This window comes from Trachypithecus francoisi, unplaced genomic scaffold (genome assembly GCF_009764315.1).
Source record: "Trachypithecus francoisi isolate TF-2019V2 unplaced genomic scaffold, Tfra_2.0 Lachesis_group6, whole genome shotgun sequence".
Classification (NCBI taxonomy): Eukaryota; Metazoa; Chordata; class Mammalia; order Primates; family Cercopithecidae; genus Trachypithecus; species Trachypithecus francoisi.
The window spans coordinates 101,760,313-101,780,099 of record NW_022681471.1 but is presented as its reverse complement, the minus strand read 5'-3'; the positions used below and the strand labels follow the sequence as shown (position 1 = coordinate 101,780,099).

Below are 19,787 nucleotides of genomic sequence, written 5' to 3'. Positions count from 1 at the left end.
GTTGTTGCCTGACTTTTTTTTTTTTTTTTTTTTTTTTTTTTGAGACGGAGTCTCGCTGTGTCGCCCAGGCTGGAGTGCAGTGGCGCGATCTCGGCTCACTGCAAGCTCCGCCTCCCGGGTTCCCGCCATTCTCCCGCCTCAGCCTCCGAGTAACTGGGACTACAGGCACCCGCCACTGCGCCCGGCTAGTTTTTTGTATTTTTTAGTAGAGACGGGGTTTCACCGTGTTAGCCAGGAGGGTCTCGATCTCCTGACCTCGTGATCCGCCCGCCTCGGCCTCCCAAAGTGCTGGGATTACAGGCTTGAGCCACCGCGCCCGGCCTGTTGCCTGACTTTTTAATGATTGCCATTCTAACTTCTGTGAGATGATATCTCATTGTGGTTTTGATTTGCATTTCTCTGATGGCGAGTGATGATGAGCATTTTTTCATGTGTCTGTTGGCTGTATGAATGTCTTCTTTTGAGAAATGTCTGTTCATATCCTTTGCCCACTTTTTGATGGGGTTGTTTGTTTTTTTCTTGTAAATTTGTTTGAGTTCTTTGTAGGTTCTGGATATTAGCCCTTTGTCAGATGAGTAGATGCAAACATTTTTTCCCATTCTGTAGGTTGCCTGTTCACTCTGATGGTAGTTTCTTTTGCTGTGCAGAAGCTCTTTAGTTTAATGAGATCCCATTTGTCAATTTTGGCTTTTGCTGCCGTTGCTTTTGGTGTTTTAGACATGAAGTCCTTGTCCATGCCTATGTCCTGAATGGTACTACCTAGGTTTTCTTCTAGGGTTTTTATGGTATTAGGTCTAACATTTAAGTCTCTAATCCATCTTGAATTAATTTTTGTATAAGGAGTAAGGAAAGGATCCAATTTCAGCTTTCTACTTATGGCTAGCCAATTTTCCCAGCACCATTTATTAAATAGGGAATCCTTTCCCCATTTCTTGTTTGTCTCAGGTTTGTCAAAGATCAGATGGCTGTAGATGTGTGGTATTATTTCTGAGGACTCTGTTCTGTTCCATTGGTCTATATCTCTGTTGTGGTACCAGTACCATGCTGTTTTGGTTACTGTAGCCTTGTAGTATAGTTTCAAGTCAGGTAGCGTGATGCCTCCAGCTTTGTTCTTTTGACTTAGGATTGTCTTGACAATGCGGGCTCTTTTTTTGGTTCCATATGAACTTTAAAGCAGTTTTTTCCAATTCTGTGAAGAAAGTCATTGGTAGCTTGATGGGGATGGCATTGAATCTATAAATAACCTTGGGCAGTATGGCCATTTTCACGATATTGATTCTTCCTATCCATGAGCATGGTATGTTCTTCCATTTGTTTGTGTCCTCTTTTATTTCACTGAGCAGTGGTTTGTAGTTCTCCTTGAAGAGGTCCTTTACATCCCTTGTAAGTTGGATTCCTAGGTATTTTATTCTCTTTGAAGCAATTGTGAATGGAAGTTCATACATGATTTGGCTCTCTGTTTGTCTGTTACTGGTGTATAAGAATGCCTGTGATTTTTGCACATTAATTTTATATCCTGAGACTTTGCTGAAGTTGCTTATCAGCTTAAGGAGATTTTGGGCTGAGACAATGGGGTTTTCTAAATATACAATCATGTCATCTGCAAGAGGGACAATTTGACTTCTTCTTTTCCTAACTGGATACCCTTGATTTCTTTCTCTTGCCTGATTGCCCTAGCCAGAACTTCCAACAGTATGTTGAATAGGAGTGGTGAGAGAGGGCATCCCTGTCTTGTGCCAGTTTTCAAAGGGAATTTTTCCAGTTTTTGCCCATTCAGTATGATATTGGCTGTGGGTTTGTCATAAATAGCTCTTATTATTTTGAGGTACGTTCCATGAATACCGAATTTCTTGAGCGTTTTTAGCATGAAGGGCTGTTGAATTTTGTCAGAAGCCTTTTCTGCATCTATTGAGATAATCATGTGGTTCTTGTCTTTGGTTCTGTTTATATGCTGGATTACGTTTATTGATTTGCGAATGTTGAACCAGCCTTGCATCCCAGGGATGAAGCCCACTTGATCATGGTGGATAAGCTTTTTGATGTGCTGCTGAATCCGGTTTGCCAGTATTTTATTGAGGATTTTTGCATCGATGTTCATCAGGGATATTGGTCTAAAATTCTCTTTTTTTTGTTGTGTCTCTGCCAGGCTTTGGTATCAGGATGATGTTGGGCTCATAAATTGAGTTAGGGAGGATTCCCTCTTTTTCTATTGATTGGAAGAGTTTCGGAAGGAATGGTACCAGCTCCTCCTTGTACCTCTGGTAGAATTCAGCTGTTAATCCATCTGGTCCTGGACTTTTTTTGGTTGGTAGGCTATTAATTATTGCCTCAATTTCAGAGCCTGCTATTGGTCTATTCAGGGATTCAACTTCTTCCTGGTTTAGTCTTGGGAGAGTGTAAGTGTCCAGGAAATTATCCATTTCTTCTAGATTTTCTAGTTGATTTGCGTAGAGGTGTTTATAGTATTCTCTGATGGTAGTTTGTATTTCTGTGGGGTCGGTGGTGATATCCCCTTTATCATTTTTTATTGCGTCTATTTGATTCTTCTCTCTTTTCTTCTTTATTAGTCTTGCTAGCGGTCTGTCAATTTTGTTGATTTTTTCAAAAAACAACTCCTGGATTCATTGATTTTTTGGAGGGATTTTTGTGTCTCTATCTCCTTCAGTTCTGCTCTGATCTTAGTTATTTCTTGCCTTCCGCTAGCTTTTGAATGTGTTTGCTCTTGCTTCTCCAGTTCTTTTAATTGTGATGTTAGAGTGTCAATTTTAGATCTTTCCTGCTTTCTCTTGTGGGCATTTAGTGCTATAAATTTCCCTCTACACACTGCTTTAAATGTGTCCCAGAGATTCTGGTATGTTGTATCTTTGTTCTCATTGGTTTCAAAGAACATCTTTATTCTGCCTCATTTCGTTATGTACCCAGTAGTCATTCAGGAGCAGGTTGTTCAGTTTCCATGTAGTTGAGCGGTTTTGATTGAGTTTCTTAGTCCTGAGTTCTAGTTTGATTGCACTGTGGTCTGAGAGACAGTTTGATATAATTTCTGTTCTTTTACATTTGCTGAGGAGTGCTTTACTTCCAATTATGTGGTCAATTTTGGAATAAGTGTGATGTGGTGCTGAGAAGAATGTATATTCTGTTGATTTGGGGTGGAGAGTTCTATAGATGTCTATTAGGTCCGCTTGGTGCAGAGATGAGTTCAATTCCTGGATATCCTTGTTAACTTTCTGTCTCGTTGATCTGTCTATATTGACAGTGGAGTGTTGAAGTCTCCCATTATTATTGTATGGGAGTCTAAGTCTCTTTGTAAGTCTCTAAGGACTTGCTTATGAATTTGGGTGCTCCTGTATTGGGTGCATATATATTTAGGATAGTTAGCTCTTCCTGTTGAATTGATCCCTTATCATTATGTAATGGCCTTCTTTGTCACTTTTGATCTTTGATGGTTAGAGTCTATTTTATCAGAGACTAGGATTGGAACCCCTGCTTTTTTTTGTTCTCCATTTGCTTGGTAGATCTTCTCCATCCCTTTATTTTGAGCCTATGTGTGTCTCTGCATGTGAGATGGGTCTCCTGAATACAGCAGACTGATGGGTCTTGACTCTTTATCCAGTTTGCCAGTCTGTGTCTTTTAATTGGAGCATTTAGTCCATGTACATTTAAGGTTAATATTGTTATGTGTGAACTTGATCCTGCCATTATGATATTAACTGGTTATTTTGCTCGTTAGTTGATGCAGTTTCTTCCTAGCCTTGATGGTCTTTCCATTTTGGCATGTTTTTGCAATGGCTGGTACTGGTTGTTCCTTTCCATGTTTAGGGCTTCCTTCAGGGTCTCTTGTAAGGCAGGCCTGGTGGTGACAAAATCTCTAAGCATTTCCTTATCTGTAAAGGATTTTATTTCTCCTTCACTTATGAAACTTAGTTTGGCTGGATATGAAATTCTGGGTTTAAAATTCTTTTCTTTAAGAATGTTGAATATTGGCCCCCACTCTCTTCTGGCTTGTAGAGTTTCTGCCGAGAGGTCTGCTGTTAGTCTGATAGGCTTCCCTTTGTGGGTAACCCGACCTTTCTTTCTGACTGCCCTTAAAATTTTTTCCTGCATTTCAACTTTGGTGAATCTGGCAATTATGTGTCTTGGAGTTGCTCTTCTCGAGGAGTATCTTTGTGTCATTCTCTGTATTTCCTGAATTTGAATGTTGGCCTGCCCTACTAGGTTGGGGAAGTTCTCCTGGATGATATCCTGGAGAGTGTTTTCTAACTTGGTTCCATTTTCCCCCTCACTTTCAGGCACCCCAATCAGACGTAGATTTGGTCTTTTTACATAATCCCATACTTCTTGCAGGCTTTGTTCATTTCTTTTTCTTCTTTTTTCTTTTGGTTTCTCTTCTCCCTTCATTTCATTCATTTGATCCTCAATCGCTGATACTCTTTCTTCCAGTTGATCGAGTCGGTTACTGAAGCTTGTGCATTTGTCACGTATTTCTCGTGTCATGGTTTTCATCTCTGTCATTTCATTTATGACCTTCTCTGCATTAATTATTCTAGCTATCAATTCTTCCACTCTTTTTTCAAGATTTTTAGTTTCTTTGTACTGAGTACGTAATTCCTCCTTTAGCTCTGAGTAGTTTGATGGACTGAAGCCTTCTTCTCTCATCTCGTCAAAGTCATTCTCTGTCCAGCTTTGATCCGTTGCTGGCGATGAGCTGCGCTCCTTTGCAGGGGGAGATGCACTCTTATTTCTTGAATTTCCAGCTTTTCTGCCCTGCTTCTTCCCCATCTTTGTGGTTTTATCTGCCTCTGGTCTTTGACGATGGTGATGTACTGATGGGGTTTTGGTATAGGTGTTCTTCCTATTTGATAGTTTTCCTTCTAATAGTCAGGACCCTCAGCTGTAGGTCTGTTGGAGATTGCTTGAGGTCCACTCCAGACCCTGTTTGCCTGGGTATCAGCAGCAGAGGTTGCAGAAGATAGAATATTGCTGAACAGCAAGTGTACCTGTCTGATTCTTCCTTTGGAAGCTTCCTCTCAGGGGTGTACTCCACCCTGTGAGGTGTGGGGTGTCAGACTGCCCCTAGTGGGGGATGTCTCCCAGATAGGCTACTCAGGGGTCAGGGACCCACTTGAGCAGGCAGTCTGTCCGTTCTCAGATCTCAACCTCCGTTTTGGGAGATCCACTGCTCTCTTCAAAGCTGTCAGACAGAGTCGTTTGCGTCTGGGCAGGTTTCTGCTGCTTTTTTTTGTTGTTGTTGTTTAGCTGTGCCCTGTCCCCAGAGGTGGAGTCTACAGAGAGAGGCAGGTTTCCTTGAGCTGCTGTGAGCTCCACCCAGTTCGAGCTTCCCAGCGGCTTTGTTTACCTACTTAAGCCTCAGCAATGGCGGGCGCCCCTCCCCCAGCCTCGCTGCTGCCTTGCAGTTAGATCGCAGACTGCTGTGCTAGCAATGAGGGAGTCTGCATGGCCGTGGGACCCTCCCAGCCAGGTGTGGGTATAATCTCCTGGTGTGCCCGTTTGCTTAAAGCGCAGTATTGGGGTGGGGGTTCCCTGATTTTCCAGGTGTTGTGTGTCTCAGTTCCCCTGGCTAGGAAAAGGGATTCCCTTCCCCCTTGCGCTTCCCAGGTGAGGCGATGCCTCACCCTGCTTCAGCTCTCGCTGGTCAGGTTGCAGCAGCTGACCAGCACCGATTTTCCAGCACTCCCTAGTGAGATGACCCCAGTACCTCAGTTGAAAATGCAGAAATCACCGGTCTTCTGTGTCGCTCCCGCTGGGAGTTGGAGACTGGAGCTGTTCCTATTCGGCCATCTTGCTCCACCTCTCTTATTTTTTTTAGTTTAACACTATGTAGACATGGTCAGTTTATTGATTTATTTATTTTCTTCCATTTTTATTTTTAAGTTCAGGGGTACATGTGCAGGATGTGCAGGTTTGTTACATAGACAAATGTGTGCCATGGTGGTTTGCTGCACAGATAAACTCATCAGGTAGGTATTAAGCCCAGCATCCATTAGCTATTCCTGATGCTTTCCCTCCTCGTGCTCCCCACTGACAGACCCCAGTGTGCGTTGTTCCCCAGCATGTGTCCATGTGTTCCCATCGTTCAGTTCCCACTTATAAGTGAGAATATGTGTTTGTTGTTTAGTTTTCTGTTCCTGCATTAGTTTGCTGAGCATAATGGCTTCCAGCTCCATCCATGTCCCTGCAAAGGATATGATCTCCTTCCTTTTTATGGCTACATGGTATTCCATGGTTTATATGTATCACATTTTCTTTATCCATTCTATCGTTGATGGGCATTTGAGTTGATTCTATGTCTTTGCTATTGTGAATAGTGCTGCAGTGAACATACATGTGCATATGTCTTTATAATAGAATAATTTACATTCCTTTGGGTATATGCCCAGTGATGGGATTGCTACGTCAGTGGTATTTCTGCTTCTAGAAATCACCACAATGGTTAAACTAATATATATTTCCACCAACAGTGTAAAAGTACTCCTTTTTCTCCACACTCTTGCTAGCATCTGTTGTTTCTTGACTTTTTAATAATCGTCATTCTCACTGGTATGGTACACTGAGATGGTATCTCATTGTAGTTTTGATTTGCATTTCTCTAATGATCAGTGGTGTCGAGCTTTTTTTTTCGTGTTTGTTGGCCGCATGAATATCTTCTTTTGAGAAGTGTCTGTTTATGTCCTTTGCCCATATTTTAATGGAGTTGTTTTTTTTTCTTGTAAATGTGTTTAAGTTCCTTGTACACTCTGGATATTAGTACTTTGTGAGGTGGACAGTTTGCAAAATTTTTCTCCCATTCTGTAGGTTGTCTGCTCACTCCGATGATAGTTTCTTTTCAAGCTCTTACTTTCAAAATAAAAGTGTCATCTATTTGCATTATGGTGGTTCCTACTGGATGAAAACATAAGTTTAAAAACCATAATGCGTCCTCTTGGTAATTAGGTATCCTAACAATAAGTATAAAAAATGAGTAATACGTGACATAGACAACATGGGCTGACTAATAAATAAGAATTGGCTATGAGCAAAATTGAACCAAGAAGGGCATTTCATATTTATAGTTGATAGAATTTCAAGTAATGCCTGAAGAAGCTGTGTTTTACAAAGGGCTTCACAGACTTACAAGGATATGAAATCCTCAAGTGGCTACTCAGTCTCTCCTCACTTAAGGAAGGCTGCTCAAATGGTGTACTGACCAGCGTGTATCTCTCTGTCCTAAAACACACCAAAAGCACCAAGTGTGTGGGGTTAGCAAATGATACAGCTTGCTATAATGGATGATCACAACAACTGTTAGATTTTTTATGATTTGGAAATTAGGATAAAAATGAGTTGATTAGTTTGAAATATGTGGAACTGAACTTTCCAGATGCCTTTTCATGTTAATACTTGGTGCTTAGCTATGTGGAATGCTATCAGCTACCTGCCTTCTTTTGTCAGGTCCTACAGGATCTTTCTCAGCTGAAGAGTGCCACCTGGACTAAGGTGACACCCCACCAGGCAAGTCTGCATCTTTTAACTGATTAAGGCATGTTTAGAGGACTACACATTTCAGCCTGATACCAGAAACTTTGAAAGGCAATCCAGAGCTCCCAGCCTCGTTGACCAAGTCCTCATTGGGCTTGCATAGCTGTTGTCATTCATTCTGCTCTTCATTTGGTTCCATCTCCATTTCTTACATGTGTTACTCCCTAATAATCCTCTTAAACTCCAAACTGTCTGCTTCTAGAAAATTCAACCTGTGACAATTAGGTATTGAATATGATACATGTAGGATCCCTACTGATGGCTAAAGTAGGTTTTTTTTCCAGTAGCTCAAATGTATCACAGATTAGGATGTCATTTTCTCCATCCACACATACACTCATGTTGCAGTCTTTTTTACATGCTGTATGCTTGTCTTTGCATTTAAGGGGCTAGACAGATTGAGTAAGATATTTATGTGCAAGATAATTATGACAAAGGGTAGAAGTAAAGAGACCAATGAATAAGCTTTTCCAGGTTGATGCTGTACACATGTGCAGAATTAGAGTGGTGGTTGTTAGAATGAAAATAAAACTGTGAATGGGAAAGAAGAAGTGATTTTGATAGAATAAATATTAGGACATGGTGATTGATAGCAAGTCAAACATCAACAACCCTGTGAAATTAAAGAAAATAAAAAGCATATATGCATGTCAATTTTGTGTTACACCTTCACAAATCAATCTTCACAGCTTACTCTGTTTTGTGTAATTGAATATTTATTAACTTTTATTTGTTAAAAAATACCCTATATTCTACTAAAAATATAGACCTTGTAGTGATTGGTAAAACTGCCAACCTTCTAAGTCAATTTATTGAAATGGGCATGCAAATTCATTATGTTTTATAATTTTTTTAACACCTCTCTTTCCTCCCATCATCACCCTCTGTTATTCTCTTGGCAACTGTTTTCCTCAGGCTTATTACAATTTAAACATTTTGTTTCCCAATTGCTAAATCTGGAAGCAAATGTTAGCCCATAATCTTAATAATATTCTATGTAATTGTGAAAGTCAGTCTCCAACAGCACCAACCTAAGTGTTTGTAGCCAGAACATGGATGTTTATGATCTTTTCCAGTAGTTTGCTGGACATGACACTTTCCTATTACTACTGGATAAGTCTACATAACGAAGCATCAGTGGCAGGAAGTGGGATTTAATTCTTCCATGCTGAAATGCAAATAGTACTTCAGAATTCTCCTTTAAGGCTTGAAGTGATATCTGACTTCCATGAACGTTAAATGATTTTTATTTCAGTCTTGCATAAACTAATGAAATATTAGCATGTTTTATACTACATTCAAACTGAAGACCTGTGATTTCATTCTTTTCAATTCCTGCGTGCTTTTGCAAGCTGAAACCATTTGCTAGCCACTCTACATGAAAATACTTATATTTTATTACCTGTTTTTTGAGAAAACATATCACCAAACATTACTATAAATTCAGATAAACTCTAAAGTAAAATGTAATTGTACTACCTCTTAGAGTATATAATGACATATGTAAAGTCATTTTAAAAGATGTCTTAAAAATTATTTATCAAACTTACTGTTTTGCAGGTATACCCTCAGCTGCTTTGTAAAAGTCTGCAGCCTAGAAATTGGGAACCATTTTCATAGATTACAGAAACAGTAGTTTTACCATTCCGAGTCTGTTACTAATATGCAGAGTTACATTTTGGATGGATTTTATTGACATCTCATTTGAAAGGAACAATGCAACACAATATGTGAACTTTATTTTTATTAAGTTCACATGTCTTTCTATTATTGCCCTTGTATCCAGTGGGAACATTATAAAAGAGATCATCTAACTCTGGAATATTCAATGAGATAAGAGAGTATTTTATGCTGTGTTGAATATATTGTAGTTCCTAATTGATTTCTTTTGCCCTTCCCTTTTGAACCATTTTCTTATTGCCTGGAGTCCCCAGCTGAGGCAGTCACCCATATGCAATCATATTCCCTTTGAAAGTGATGTCAGATCATCACCTAACTTCCTAATTTCCTATGCTCATTTCATCATGTCTTAGTTGATCTCTAATAGCTGAGCCCTTGCTTAAATATTAATACCCAATCTTCAAGCTACTAATTTATAATCAACAAATATTCTTTTGGATTGTACTGCTCTAACTAATGAGAATACATATTTCATGGTAGGATTTCAGACCATTGGCCAGACAGTTGGGAAAATAATTTTAACAAGTATTTCTATCAGAGGAAGTTTCACCATTACACAGAGTTGATGTCCTTCAACTTTTAAGGCCAGTTCTGACCTTGTTTTTGTGTTATTCTTTGTTTATAAAAAAATCAGAATGGAGTCATTTCAAAGTATAACTATTCTTTTTATTATGATATATATGTATATATGTGTGTATATATCATAAAAACATATGTATATATAATAATATATGTATAGTTGTATATCATAATAAAAATATATGTGCATATATCATAATAAACATATATGTAATAAATATATATCATAATAAATATATATGATTATATATACACATATATATGTATATATATCCTGAAATCTCCTAAGAGATATAAGGAAAAGAGCCTGTAAAAAGCATGGTTTGAATATGTCATTCCTGTCTTATAATGTCAATAAAATGCACTATACTATTCTTGGAACGAAAATGAAAATGATCTTACTATTTTATGTGAGTTCGTATCATCATGTCGGAGTTTTAGTGTTTGGTTCCATCAGGCTGCAAATATTAAACCATATAGTGTATGTAATAGCTAGTGCCTATGCTCTAAGTTCTGTGAAATTAACCTTCAAGTATATAAGCATGCAAACAGCAGAATAGCTAATGATTAGAAATAATTTTTCTTTGTAAGGCATTGCTGTACTTATTGCGTTACAGGTCAAGGCATGATATTTAGCAGTTCTACTCTTCGAGGTAAAGACACAGCTATTTAATATGTTAATCTCTTTCTGATTAAGGTTTAGATTCCTTCTGTGTATTTTTAGAATATAATGTATATGCCTTCATAAAAACATAAACATAAGGTTTATATATTAATAATGTGTATATCTATGCATACACACAAATATGTTTGCTATGATTTGGATATGGTTTGTTTGGCCTTGTCAAATCTTATGTTGAAATTTTATCCCCAGTATTGGAGATGGGGCCTAATGCGAGTTGTTAAGGTCATGAGTTGGTTTCCTCATGAATGACTAGGTGCTGTCCTTCAGGTAATGACTGAATTCTTGCTCTGTTAGTACCAGGATAGTTCCCACGTGAGCTGATTCTTAAAAAGAGCCTGGCACCTCACTCCTCTCTCTCTTCCTTCCTCTCTCACCATGTGATCTGTACACACTGGCTCTCCTTTGCCTTCCACCATGAATGGAAGGAGCCTGAGGCCCTCACCAGAAGCATATACTGTTTCCATGCTTTTTGTACACCCTGCAGAACCAATTTCGTGCCCTAAAATAGACTTTAGGTTCTAAATCCCCCTAAGTCCAAGGAAGTATGTTTCACATATGAATGTCTTCCATTGATTTGTACCACAGCAGAGTAAGATAAAGGAAGAGAATTCTTCTTCAGATCACATGAGAGATCCATAGATATTCATCAAATATAGAAATATATATTCATTTAGCAATTCTATAAGTGTATATTATTCTTTTCACATGAGACATCTCATTGGTAGTATGCCTTTTTTCTCTGGAAATGATGCTATAATTCAGGTAAAACATTTTTGAAATCTCAAAATCTCTCTTTAGGGTCTATTTTTACAATTTTAAATTGTGTTAACCTCAATTAATATACATCAGTATATGTTTTATTTGTAATTCAGTGATTTTATGAGAAAATATAACATGTGTTAATGCAGTTTCAAATGAAGTTTCCAGGAAGGAATTGTGGCAAAACGTAAAATTAATCACCTCTAAAATATGTTTATATTTAGAAAAATTATATTTTGTGTATATATACATGTACACACACACACACACACAGAAATACATGGACATTGTCTTAGTCTGTTTGTGTTTTTATAAGAAACACCTGAGGTTAGGTAATTTATATAGAGATTTATATGGCTCATGGTTCTGCAGGGTGTACAAAAAGCATGGAAACAGTATATGCTTCTGGTGAGGGCCTCAGACTCCTTCCATTCATGGTGAGTAAAGTTACATATGAAATATTCTGCTAACAGTTATTTAAATTGAGAAAAAATGTGAATAGGTGTGGATAAACACATCAGAATGGTTGCTCAAGGAAGTTTGTTTTGTATAATAAGTTTCCCTGATGGAAATATAGTCATCTGAATTTATTCTATTGATTTTAAGTCTTTACCTAAATGCTATATGAATTCTGTAAGCACGTGTTTTTTATGGTGATGGGGGTGGTCATTGGTTTCACAATTTAAAGCATGTTCAAAATACCAACCAACGTCTTTTCCTCTCCTTCACCTGTTGTTCACTTTATTCAAACCTATATATAGAAATATGGTTCATTAATCAAAAGCAATGTTAGCATTAACCTCTTCTTTTAACCCTTCGTAGCTACTGCCAGTGTTAACCAACATATAATTTTTTTTCTAGCTGCTTTGCAGAAAATAGTTTAGTCAGATAACTGTGGTAAGACTAGAGAGACATGTTTCTATAAACCTGGAGGCTTTCTTGCTCTGCCAATTTCTCTGTGAATTAAAATCATGCTCAATAAGATTGCTTTTAGAATGTGAGATCTCCCTTGAAATAGTATAGATGGGAGCAGAACTTTAGTAAAGATGATAAATATATCATATATTTTTTATGATGTTGACATATGTTTGACATGCCATCACAGTATTTTGTGTTCTAGTGAAAAGTGCTAAAATATTATAAATACAAGACCAGTTATCACTGAGATTTAACATGAAGCTTCAAAGTTTTATTCCTAAAAATTGGTCAGACAAGCATAAAATCTCTCAGCCTCACTAATGATGTGGAAAGAATTAGTGATGTGTGATTAGAGTATTAATTATTCACTAGCTAATGACAGAGAGATGAATTGTGAGACTTTTCACACCTTATTTAATGAATTGTATGTGGTCATCATACCATTCAGTATCAAAATATGAAAGACTGGTGAGGATAGGGATGTACACATGGTCTCCACGTTTCATCCACGGAGTACTTACTAATTTCCAAAAGAGAAATTCCAGCATAGGAAAATCTGTAGAGACAGATTAGTTGTTTTCAGGGGCCGGGGGTGGGGTGGAGTTGCAAATAGAGAGTGACTGTTAAGCGGTAGAGGATTTCATTTAAGGACGATGAAAATTTTCTGAAGTTAGATAATGGTGATGGTTGTCCAACTCTGTGATTATATTTTTAAAAAACACTGATTTGTACATCTTTAAAAGATGAATTTTAGAGTATGTAAATTACATTTCTAATGCTGCTGTAAAAAGAAATGAAGACATCCGGTGGACACCACGACAGCCAAATGACCAAACGCAGTATTTCTTATAACAGGAAGCACGGCCACAAATAATACAAGCCCATTTATATTTTCATTAACATTCACATCATATCTTCGACCCTCTTATTACCAGGAATACTCATTCTGATTTTTACCCAGTAGAACTATTTTAAATCACACATGCCTGAGGTAGCTATTTAAATCTTATAATGGAATTGAAACTCATAATATCAAAGGGGCTTTTCATCTTACTGTAATACTGAGTATTTTTTAGAACAATTCATCTGTCAGTAACCATTTGTGTCTGTATGCATTGGCATAGGGAATTCATAAATAAATAATTTATTATTCATAAATAAATATTGTTCCCTGATGAAGTAACACAAATTGCTCTATTTCCCCAGAAATATTTTTATTAAAATGTAAGCTCTTGCTACTACCAACTGTACGTGTGTTTTTTCTGTTTTAATGTATTTTTAATAGTAATATAGATGAGTGAAGTGTCCATAGTTCCATGCCATATTACTTGTCTGATTTCTGTATTATATGCTCTATGAAAAGAATGTGGTCAAGTCAGTTTTGTACATGTTGGCTATTTTTTTTTACCATGAGGAACATCTGAAATCAAATGTTATCTTCTGCAAACTGGGTTTGTAAGATAAACAAACATTATTATATTTATTTCCACTTCATTCTTGGAATAAAATTTATTTTCAGAATTATTTTCCTTAATTCTTTACCATTTTAGAAATATTTCAAGAGATAGTGTTTCTTTTGTTTGTTAATTTAGTAGTTGTCTTAGGTAACTTTGTCCACAAGCTCACTTTTAGATGATGATTCATGGGTCTGTGCATTAAGGAAATGTTCCCCGCTCCGCAAGCAACAATAAAGGGGTAAGAGAAGTAGAACAGGGAATTGATCACTCCAAATACATGTGACATTTAAATTGAAATCTCAACAGCAACCTAATCCTGTAGGTTTCTCCAGAACTGAAATGACATCACAGTTTTTGTTGTGATTGGGGTGATGGAGCTGAGATTTGAAACTTCCACACCCACAGGTGTTGGCTATGGGCCTGCCCCAGGAAACATCCCAGGGAATATGTGTATAAAGGCAGAGCATCCACAGAATTTATTACAGTGGTCTTTTATTCCTTCCGTAGTCATAGTTAAAACAAAAAATAATATTTCTTATTCTGTGTGGTAGTGTTGATGATGTCTCTATGTGAACTATGTTATTTAATCTAAAATTATTGGTTAAATATAGATAATTGGCTAATGAAATATGATTGATCACTATGTTTAGCACAAGTGCACAATTTGTAGAAGTACTGATTTATGCTATCAAGGAAATTAAATCTAAGAATGATATCATATAGTAAAAATTACATATAGATATGAAATGTAATCCTGAATAAGGCCATTTGATACATGTGCTTAGGATCCATAGAAAAGAAAGATAAGATTAGTGTTTGTTAACCAAGATGATGTTGAGTGTGTGTATTTTACATAAAATGTTAATACATATCAATGTATAAAGAGAAAAATGTAGTTTCTTTCTTACTGGAAAATATTGTGTGTAGAACTGAGGTGGAAATCATTCAATTGCATGTAGTATATGTTTACCATTGATTTACTTGATAACTCATTATATTTAAGCTATGAACATTTTTTTACTTTCATCCTATTCTATATTTACTTATAGTTACTTGTATTACAACGTGGGATTTTGGCATTTTACCTCAGCTAGTGACCATAAAGTACTAGTAGATGATAGATGGCTGATTCAGTAGTGATATTTTCTTGGTATACTATAATGCAGTTCTGAAATTAATAAGGCAGTATTAAAGTGGTATAGATATAAAATATAGCCCTTCTATTAAAAAAAAACAGTTGTACAAGAATAGAATTGTCATATAAGATAGATAGTCCAAATATAGTTTAAGAGTGTTTTGTGGCTGGTAAACATAATAAGACAATTTCTCAATGCTTTCATAAAACAGAGTATGCAGGTTATTGAAGGCAATAGTACTCTGTACTTGTTGAATAACTTTTGCAGAATATATTGCTTTCAGTCCCCAGACACATTTAAAGAAGGACAAACAGAAAACAAAAGATCATCTAAATAAATGAGGCTGATATATAAGAGATTTGGAGACTTGGCAGTAGAAAGAATCCTCAAATGTTCTAAATTTCTGAAATCTGAAGAGAAACCTTAGAGAAAAAATAATGACTGTATTTAAATATTTGAAGAACGATAATGGGGTTCAGGTTGTAGGTTTTGTTCTATGTTGCTCTGGAACAGAACTTCTGAAGTTACAGCTCTCCAGATATAAAATGGGCTGTTTGTGTTGTGAATGCCATCTGGTAGTGTCTCCCTAATAGTGTCATCCAAGGCTACATACCATTTGTCAGGCACTCCATAGAAGAACGGAGTAAATTAACTGTGAGACACCTTCAACTCTAAACTTTCCTGAATCTGTGTTTTTGCACCTGTGCAGTTACAGTCTGTGTTCTACAGCACACTTGACAGTGAAATTTATGATATCTGTTAAAATATTTAAAAGTAAAAATTTTAAAAATCATTAACATTGAGTAGATGGTTAAAAAAAACAAAGTAAGTAGAAAGAAAAAATGAATACATCATGTCTTCATCATTAAGGACATCTGGGATACTTAAATGCATCGCGTTTACTGCATCTGAAATTTTTATTGTATTGAAATGCAATGTTTTCACTTTCAGGTTTTCACTTCCAGTTACTGCAACAGCAGAAAACTGCATTCTTACTATTTACTCATATATGGCAATTCATCTGGATAAGCAAAACATTATTCTAAAGAATGGTAAGCTACGTATGACTTATTTATCTCTAACTCTCACTGTATGGGTTCTTGGCCAATGTCTAGAAATAAAGTGAATTTAAAATTATCAATTGTATTAAACTGCTGCCTCTGGTAGGAGCTGTGCTTGTCATTGAGAGTAGAATCTGTATGTCTCTTAATTCCAAAAGTTGACGATCTAGTTTGAATAGAATGATTTGGGCAAAAGACAATATAGCAAAAACATGCAGGTGTGACAGGAGGTGTAAGGCAGTAAATGTAGGTACAGGACCATAATGCTATGCCCGTTATTCTGTAGTAGTGGGAACCTTCTGTCATTTTTTGAGTATCAGTGATTTAGAAAGGGAACAATTCTTGGGATGTGTGATGAATTAAAGTGGAGCAGAGTATGGTCATTAGACCAGCCTGGAATTGCTGCAGGTGAAATTGTGAGAGAAGCTAAGAATACTAAACAAGCCAATGAGCAGGGAGAAATATGAAAGGCAAGATACAGGGGATTACATTAGAGAAAGGAGGAAGAGTGGGTAACAACAACAACAAAAAAACCCATCTGTGTAGGTCGTCAAGGTCTTAACTTTCAGTGCTGAATTAGAGGTCTTTTGTTTGTTTTTAACCAATTTTCTCATATTCTTCACTTATTTCTTCAAATATTTACAACTCTGATGAAACATATTTAGTCTTATTCTACCTTAATTTCAGGGGATGACTCTTTTTTCTTACTATTCGGAAGAAATAGAGGCCATTAAGCAATACCACTCTGAACTTCCAAATACTTTCTTGGATAGGAACTGGATTGTGACAAGCAAGTCACATTACTGGTCACAAAGCTGGGAGCCAGGACTCTTTCTTGCCTTAACCCATTCCTTTGTCTGAATCCCTTTACCCAGGTACCTTTCTGAATCAAGTAACCTTGCTTATCTTTTCCTTTCTGTCTCCCTCTTAGCTGCTTTGAGTGAGCATCTGGGAAGACAGCAGAGAGGAGAAAGGAGACTAAATCTGACAGTAAGATAAATCACTCAACTTCCCAGAGAGAAGGAGAAAAGTAGCAGAGGAAATTAAACAATTAGAATATTTCTGCTGCCTTTAACAGGAAAAAAAAATTCAGGGGTGGGGAAGAAGAATTTATCCATTATGCTGCCCTTACTAAACTACTGAGCACAGCTAAGACTGTTGACTATTCTCTTTCTCCATCTTCAAACTTTCTCTGGGTTTACACACACCATACTTCTTTTGGTCTCTTTAACCTTTCTGACTGTTCCTTCTGAGCATCTTTCATAGATTCCTCTTCCTGTATCTGTACTTTTAAATTATTTGTGTCAGTAGAGTTCTGACCCCTCTCTTCTTCCTTTCATGACTTCAGCTATAATCCATGGGCTATATCTCTAGCCTTGTTTCCTCTCAGAGATTCAGGAATTCAGATCCAACTGCCTTCTGGATATCATTCATTCCCATAGGCACCCCCAAAACAACATATCCCAAACTGAAGTCCTCTCTCTGAAATTTTGTTCTCTATATACCCCATCTCTGTGTTTGTGCCTGTAGTCCATACAGGTGCCAAATCCGGAAACCTAAGTGCCATCATTGGCAATGTCTTCTCTCTCCCACTCCACTTCCAGTCCACCAATTCCTGTCCCTTTTGTTGCCTAAATATTTATGAAATCCGTTCACTTTTCTCCCTCTCCACTGCCACTACAAATATTCAAGCTGCCATAAAACCTTTCCAGGATTGTTGCAGGAGTTTCTAAACTGTTCTCCTTCCTTGTACAATGGTCTCCCCTTTCACAAACCTACCCTCACGCCATTTACAAACTGAAAATTCATTTCTTTAATTCCCAGGTATAAAACCTTTCCATAGAATATCATTGCTAGGTGGATGAAGCCTACAAGACCACACATTAGCAAGTGGCTTAGTTTTCATTTCTGGACAGTTTTCCCCTTTATACTCAAGCCACATTAATCTTCTGCAAGTTCTTTGAGCATCTTGATGTTTACTGATATTCTTTCTTGTGACTGAAGCATTTTACCCATGACACCGTACACAGTTATGGAAGATCCCTGCCTCTGCATACAAAAATTATGTGTTTCTCTGGTGTATCCTCATAGCTTTGTGCAATTCTTCTGTCATGACCCTTACTACATTTTGACTTAACCTGCCTATTATCAATGTCTTTTTCTAAATGTTGCTACCTATAAAGTCTGTGAGAGTAGGAATCACTTCTCTCTTTTTCACCCTAGTGTCCATAGTGCCTCACACAGTGTCTAGCAGATAAAAGGTATTTATTCAGTATTGTAAAATGGATTACTTGAATTATAAACCATCAGGGAGGCATCTTTTAGCTATATATTTTCATAAAAGAATGGGTTACATGTGAAATAGCATATTCTGAACACCAAAAAATTATTTTAAAGCAATTTATGGAATAATGCAGTTGGCAGAGTGGAGATATATAGGGAGAGATAGATATCTCAAAATTTTAACACACATTGTCAAAATTTAAAGATTTTTTTTTTTTTTTTTTTTTTTTTGGCCGGGCGTGGTGGCTCACTCTTGTAATCCCAGCACTTTTTTTGAGGCTGAAGCAGGCAGATCACGAGGTCAAGAGATTGACACCATCCTGGCCAACATGGTGAAACCCCATCTCTACTAAAAATACAAAAATTAGCTGGGCGTGGTGGTACGTGCCTGTAATCCCAGCCACTCGGGAGGCTGAGGCAGGAGAATTGCTTGAACCCAGGAGGCGGAGGTTGCAGTGAGCCAAGATCACGCCACTGCACTCCAGCCTGGCAACAGAGTGAGACTCTTTCTCAATTAAAAAAAATAATAAAAATTTTTTTTTGACGATTATTGACATAATATTTTTATATTCTACTGTACTTCAAGGAGGAGGATTTCAGATTATACAGCATAATAGTTATGAAGAGTCACACAAACAGGATGGCAATTCTCATTTGTGTTCTAACCACACTATTATGCCATATGATTTTATCTTTTATTCTCAAATTTTCAAATTTACCATCTTTTATTAAGCAAAATGTCCATGACAGAACAGTAACAGAATACTGATAATATCTGTTTTACCTATTTAAAAGGGCTTTTGTGAGGCACCATAGACTGCAAATACATGGAAATTATTGTTGTTAATATTACTTCATTATTATTTGCTCTTATCACTGTAGTTGTGATTGCTTTATCACTTTTATGTGCTTTCTAATTTACTTCCAGAAAATAATGATTAATTACTGGGCAATAAATAATATTGTTATTCTTTAAAATAAATAAATAAATAAACCTTTTTGTTAGATTATTAAGCATAAAGTCTATGTGTTAAAATAATGTGTCCATTTGGGGAAATATTTCAAAAGAAAGAAATTATAATTCTTAAATATCCTAAAATATCTTTAGAAATATGTATAGTAATAATTTCTAATATATATTTAATCCCAGGTATATGGTGCTCTGCTAAGTGCTTTCTATTTGTCCTTTAAATTAGTCCTCCTAGAAGTTCTGAGTTAGATGCCCTTATATATCTCGCTTTACAAATTAAAAATCTGAATATGTAGAGAGGGTGAGCAGCTTATCCCGGGGAATTCTAATGAAATTTGAGGCTTCAGATCCCACACACTTTGCTAGTGTGTGCTAGGGTATGATGTGATCGATAAAGGTAAAATCTTAAAATACATCGAGTGTGTCCAAAAGTAAAGCAGTATGATTATTTTAGTATAGCTCATCTGAAAATTCTTTTAAAAAGTGAATTATTGAGTTTAGTTGAAAGGGTATAGATGTGGCTTTGCATTCCACTAGGAACTTTTTATCCTTTAATGGTAAGTTAAAGACATTTAGCCTAATGCATCTACCACAGATAATTTTGTCATCGAGTTCTCTAAGGCTCACTTCTATGAAGTCTATAGTGGTGTAGCATTCTGGAAATAATGCACACCTATTGACTACAGAGTCTCAAGCAAATTCTAAATGACTCTGTTATGAAAGAGT

The 19,787-nt window shown here is 36.8% G+C and overlaps 1 protein-coding gene across 1 annotated transcript in view; it reads left to right on the top strand.

Annotated features, from left to right (window-relative positions):
- The window catches only part of CFAP47 (cilia and flagella associated protein 47), a 480,485-nt gene that overhangs the window by 133,617 nt on the left and 327,081 nt on the right, over positions 1–19,787 (top strand). The window contains 1 exon segment of the mRNA XM_033201412.1: positions 15,699–15,799. Within this exon segment, the coding sequence (XP_033057303.1) occupies positions 15,699–15,799 (101 nt within the window).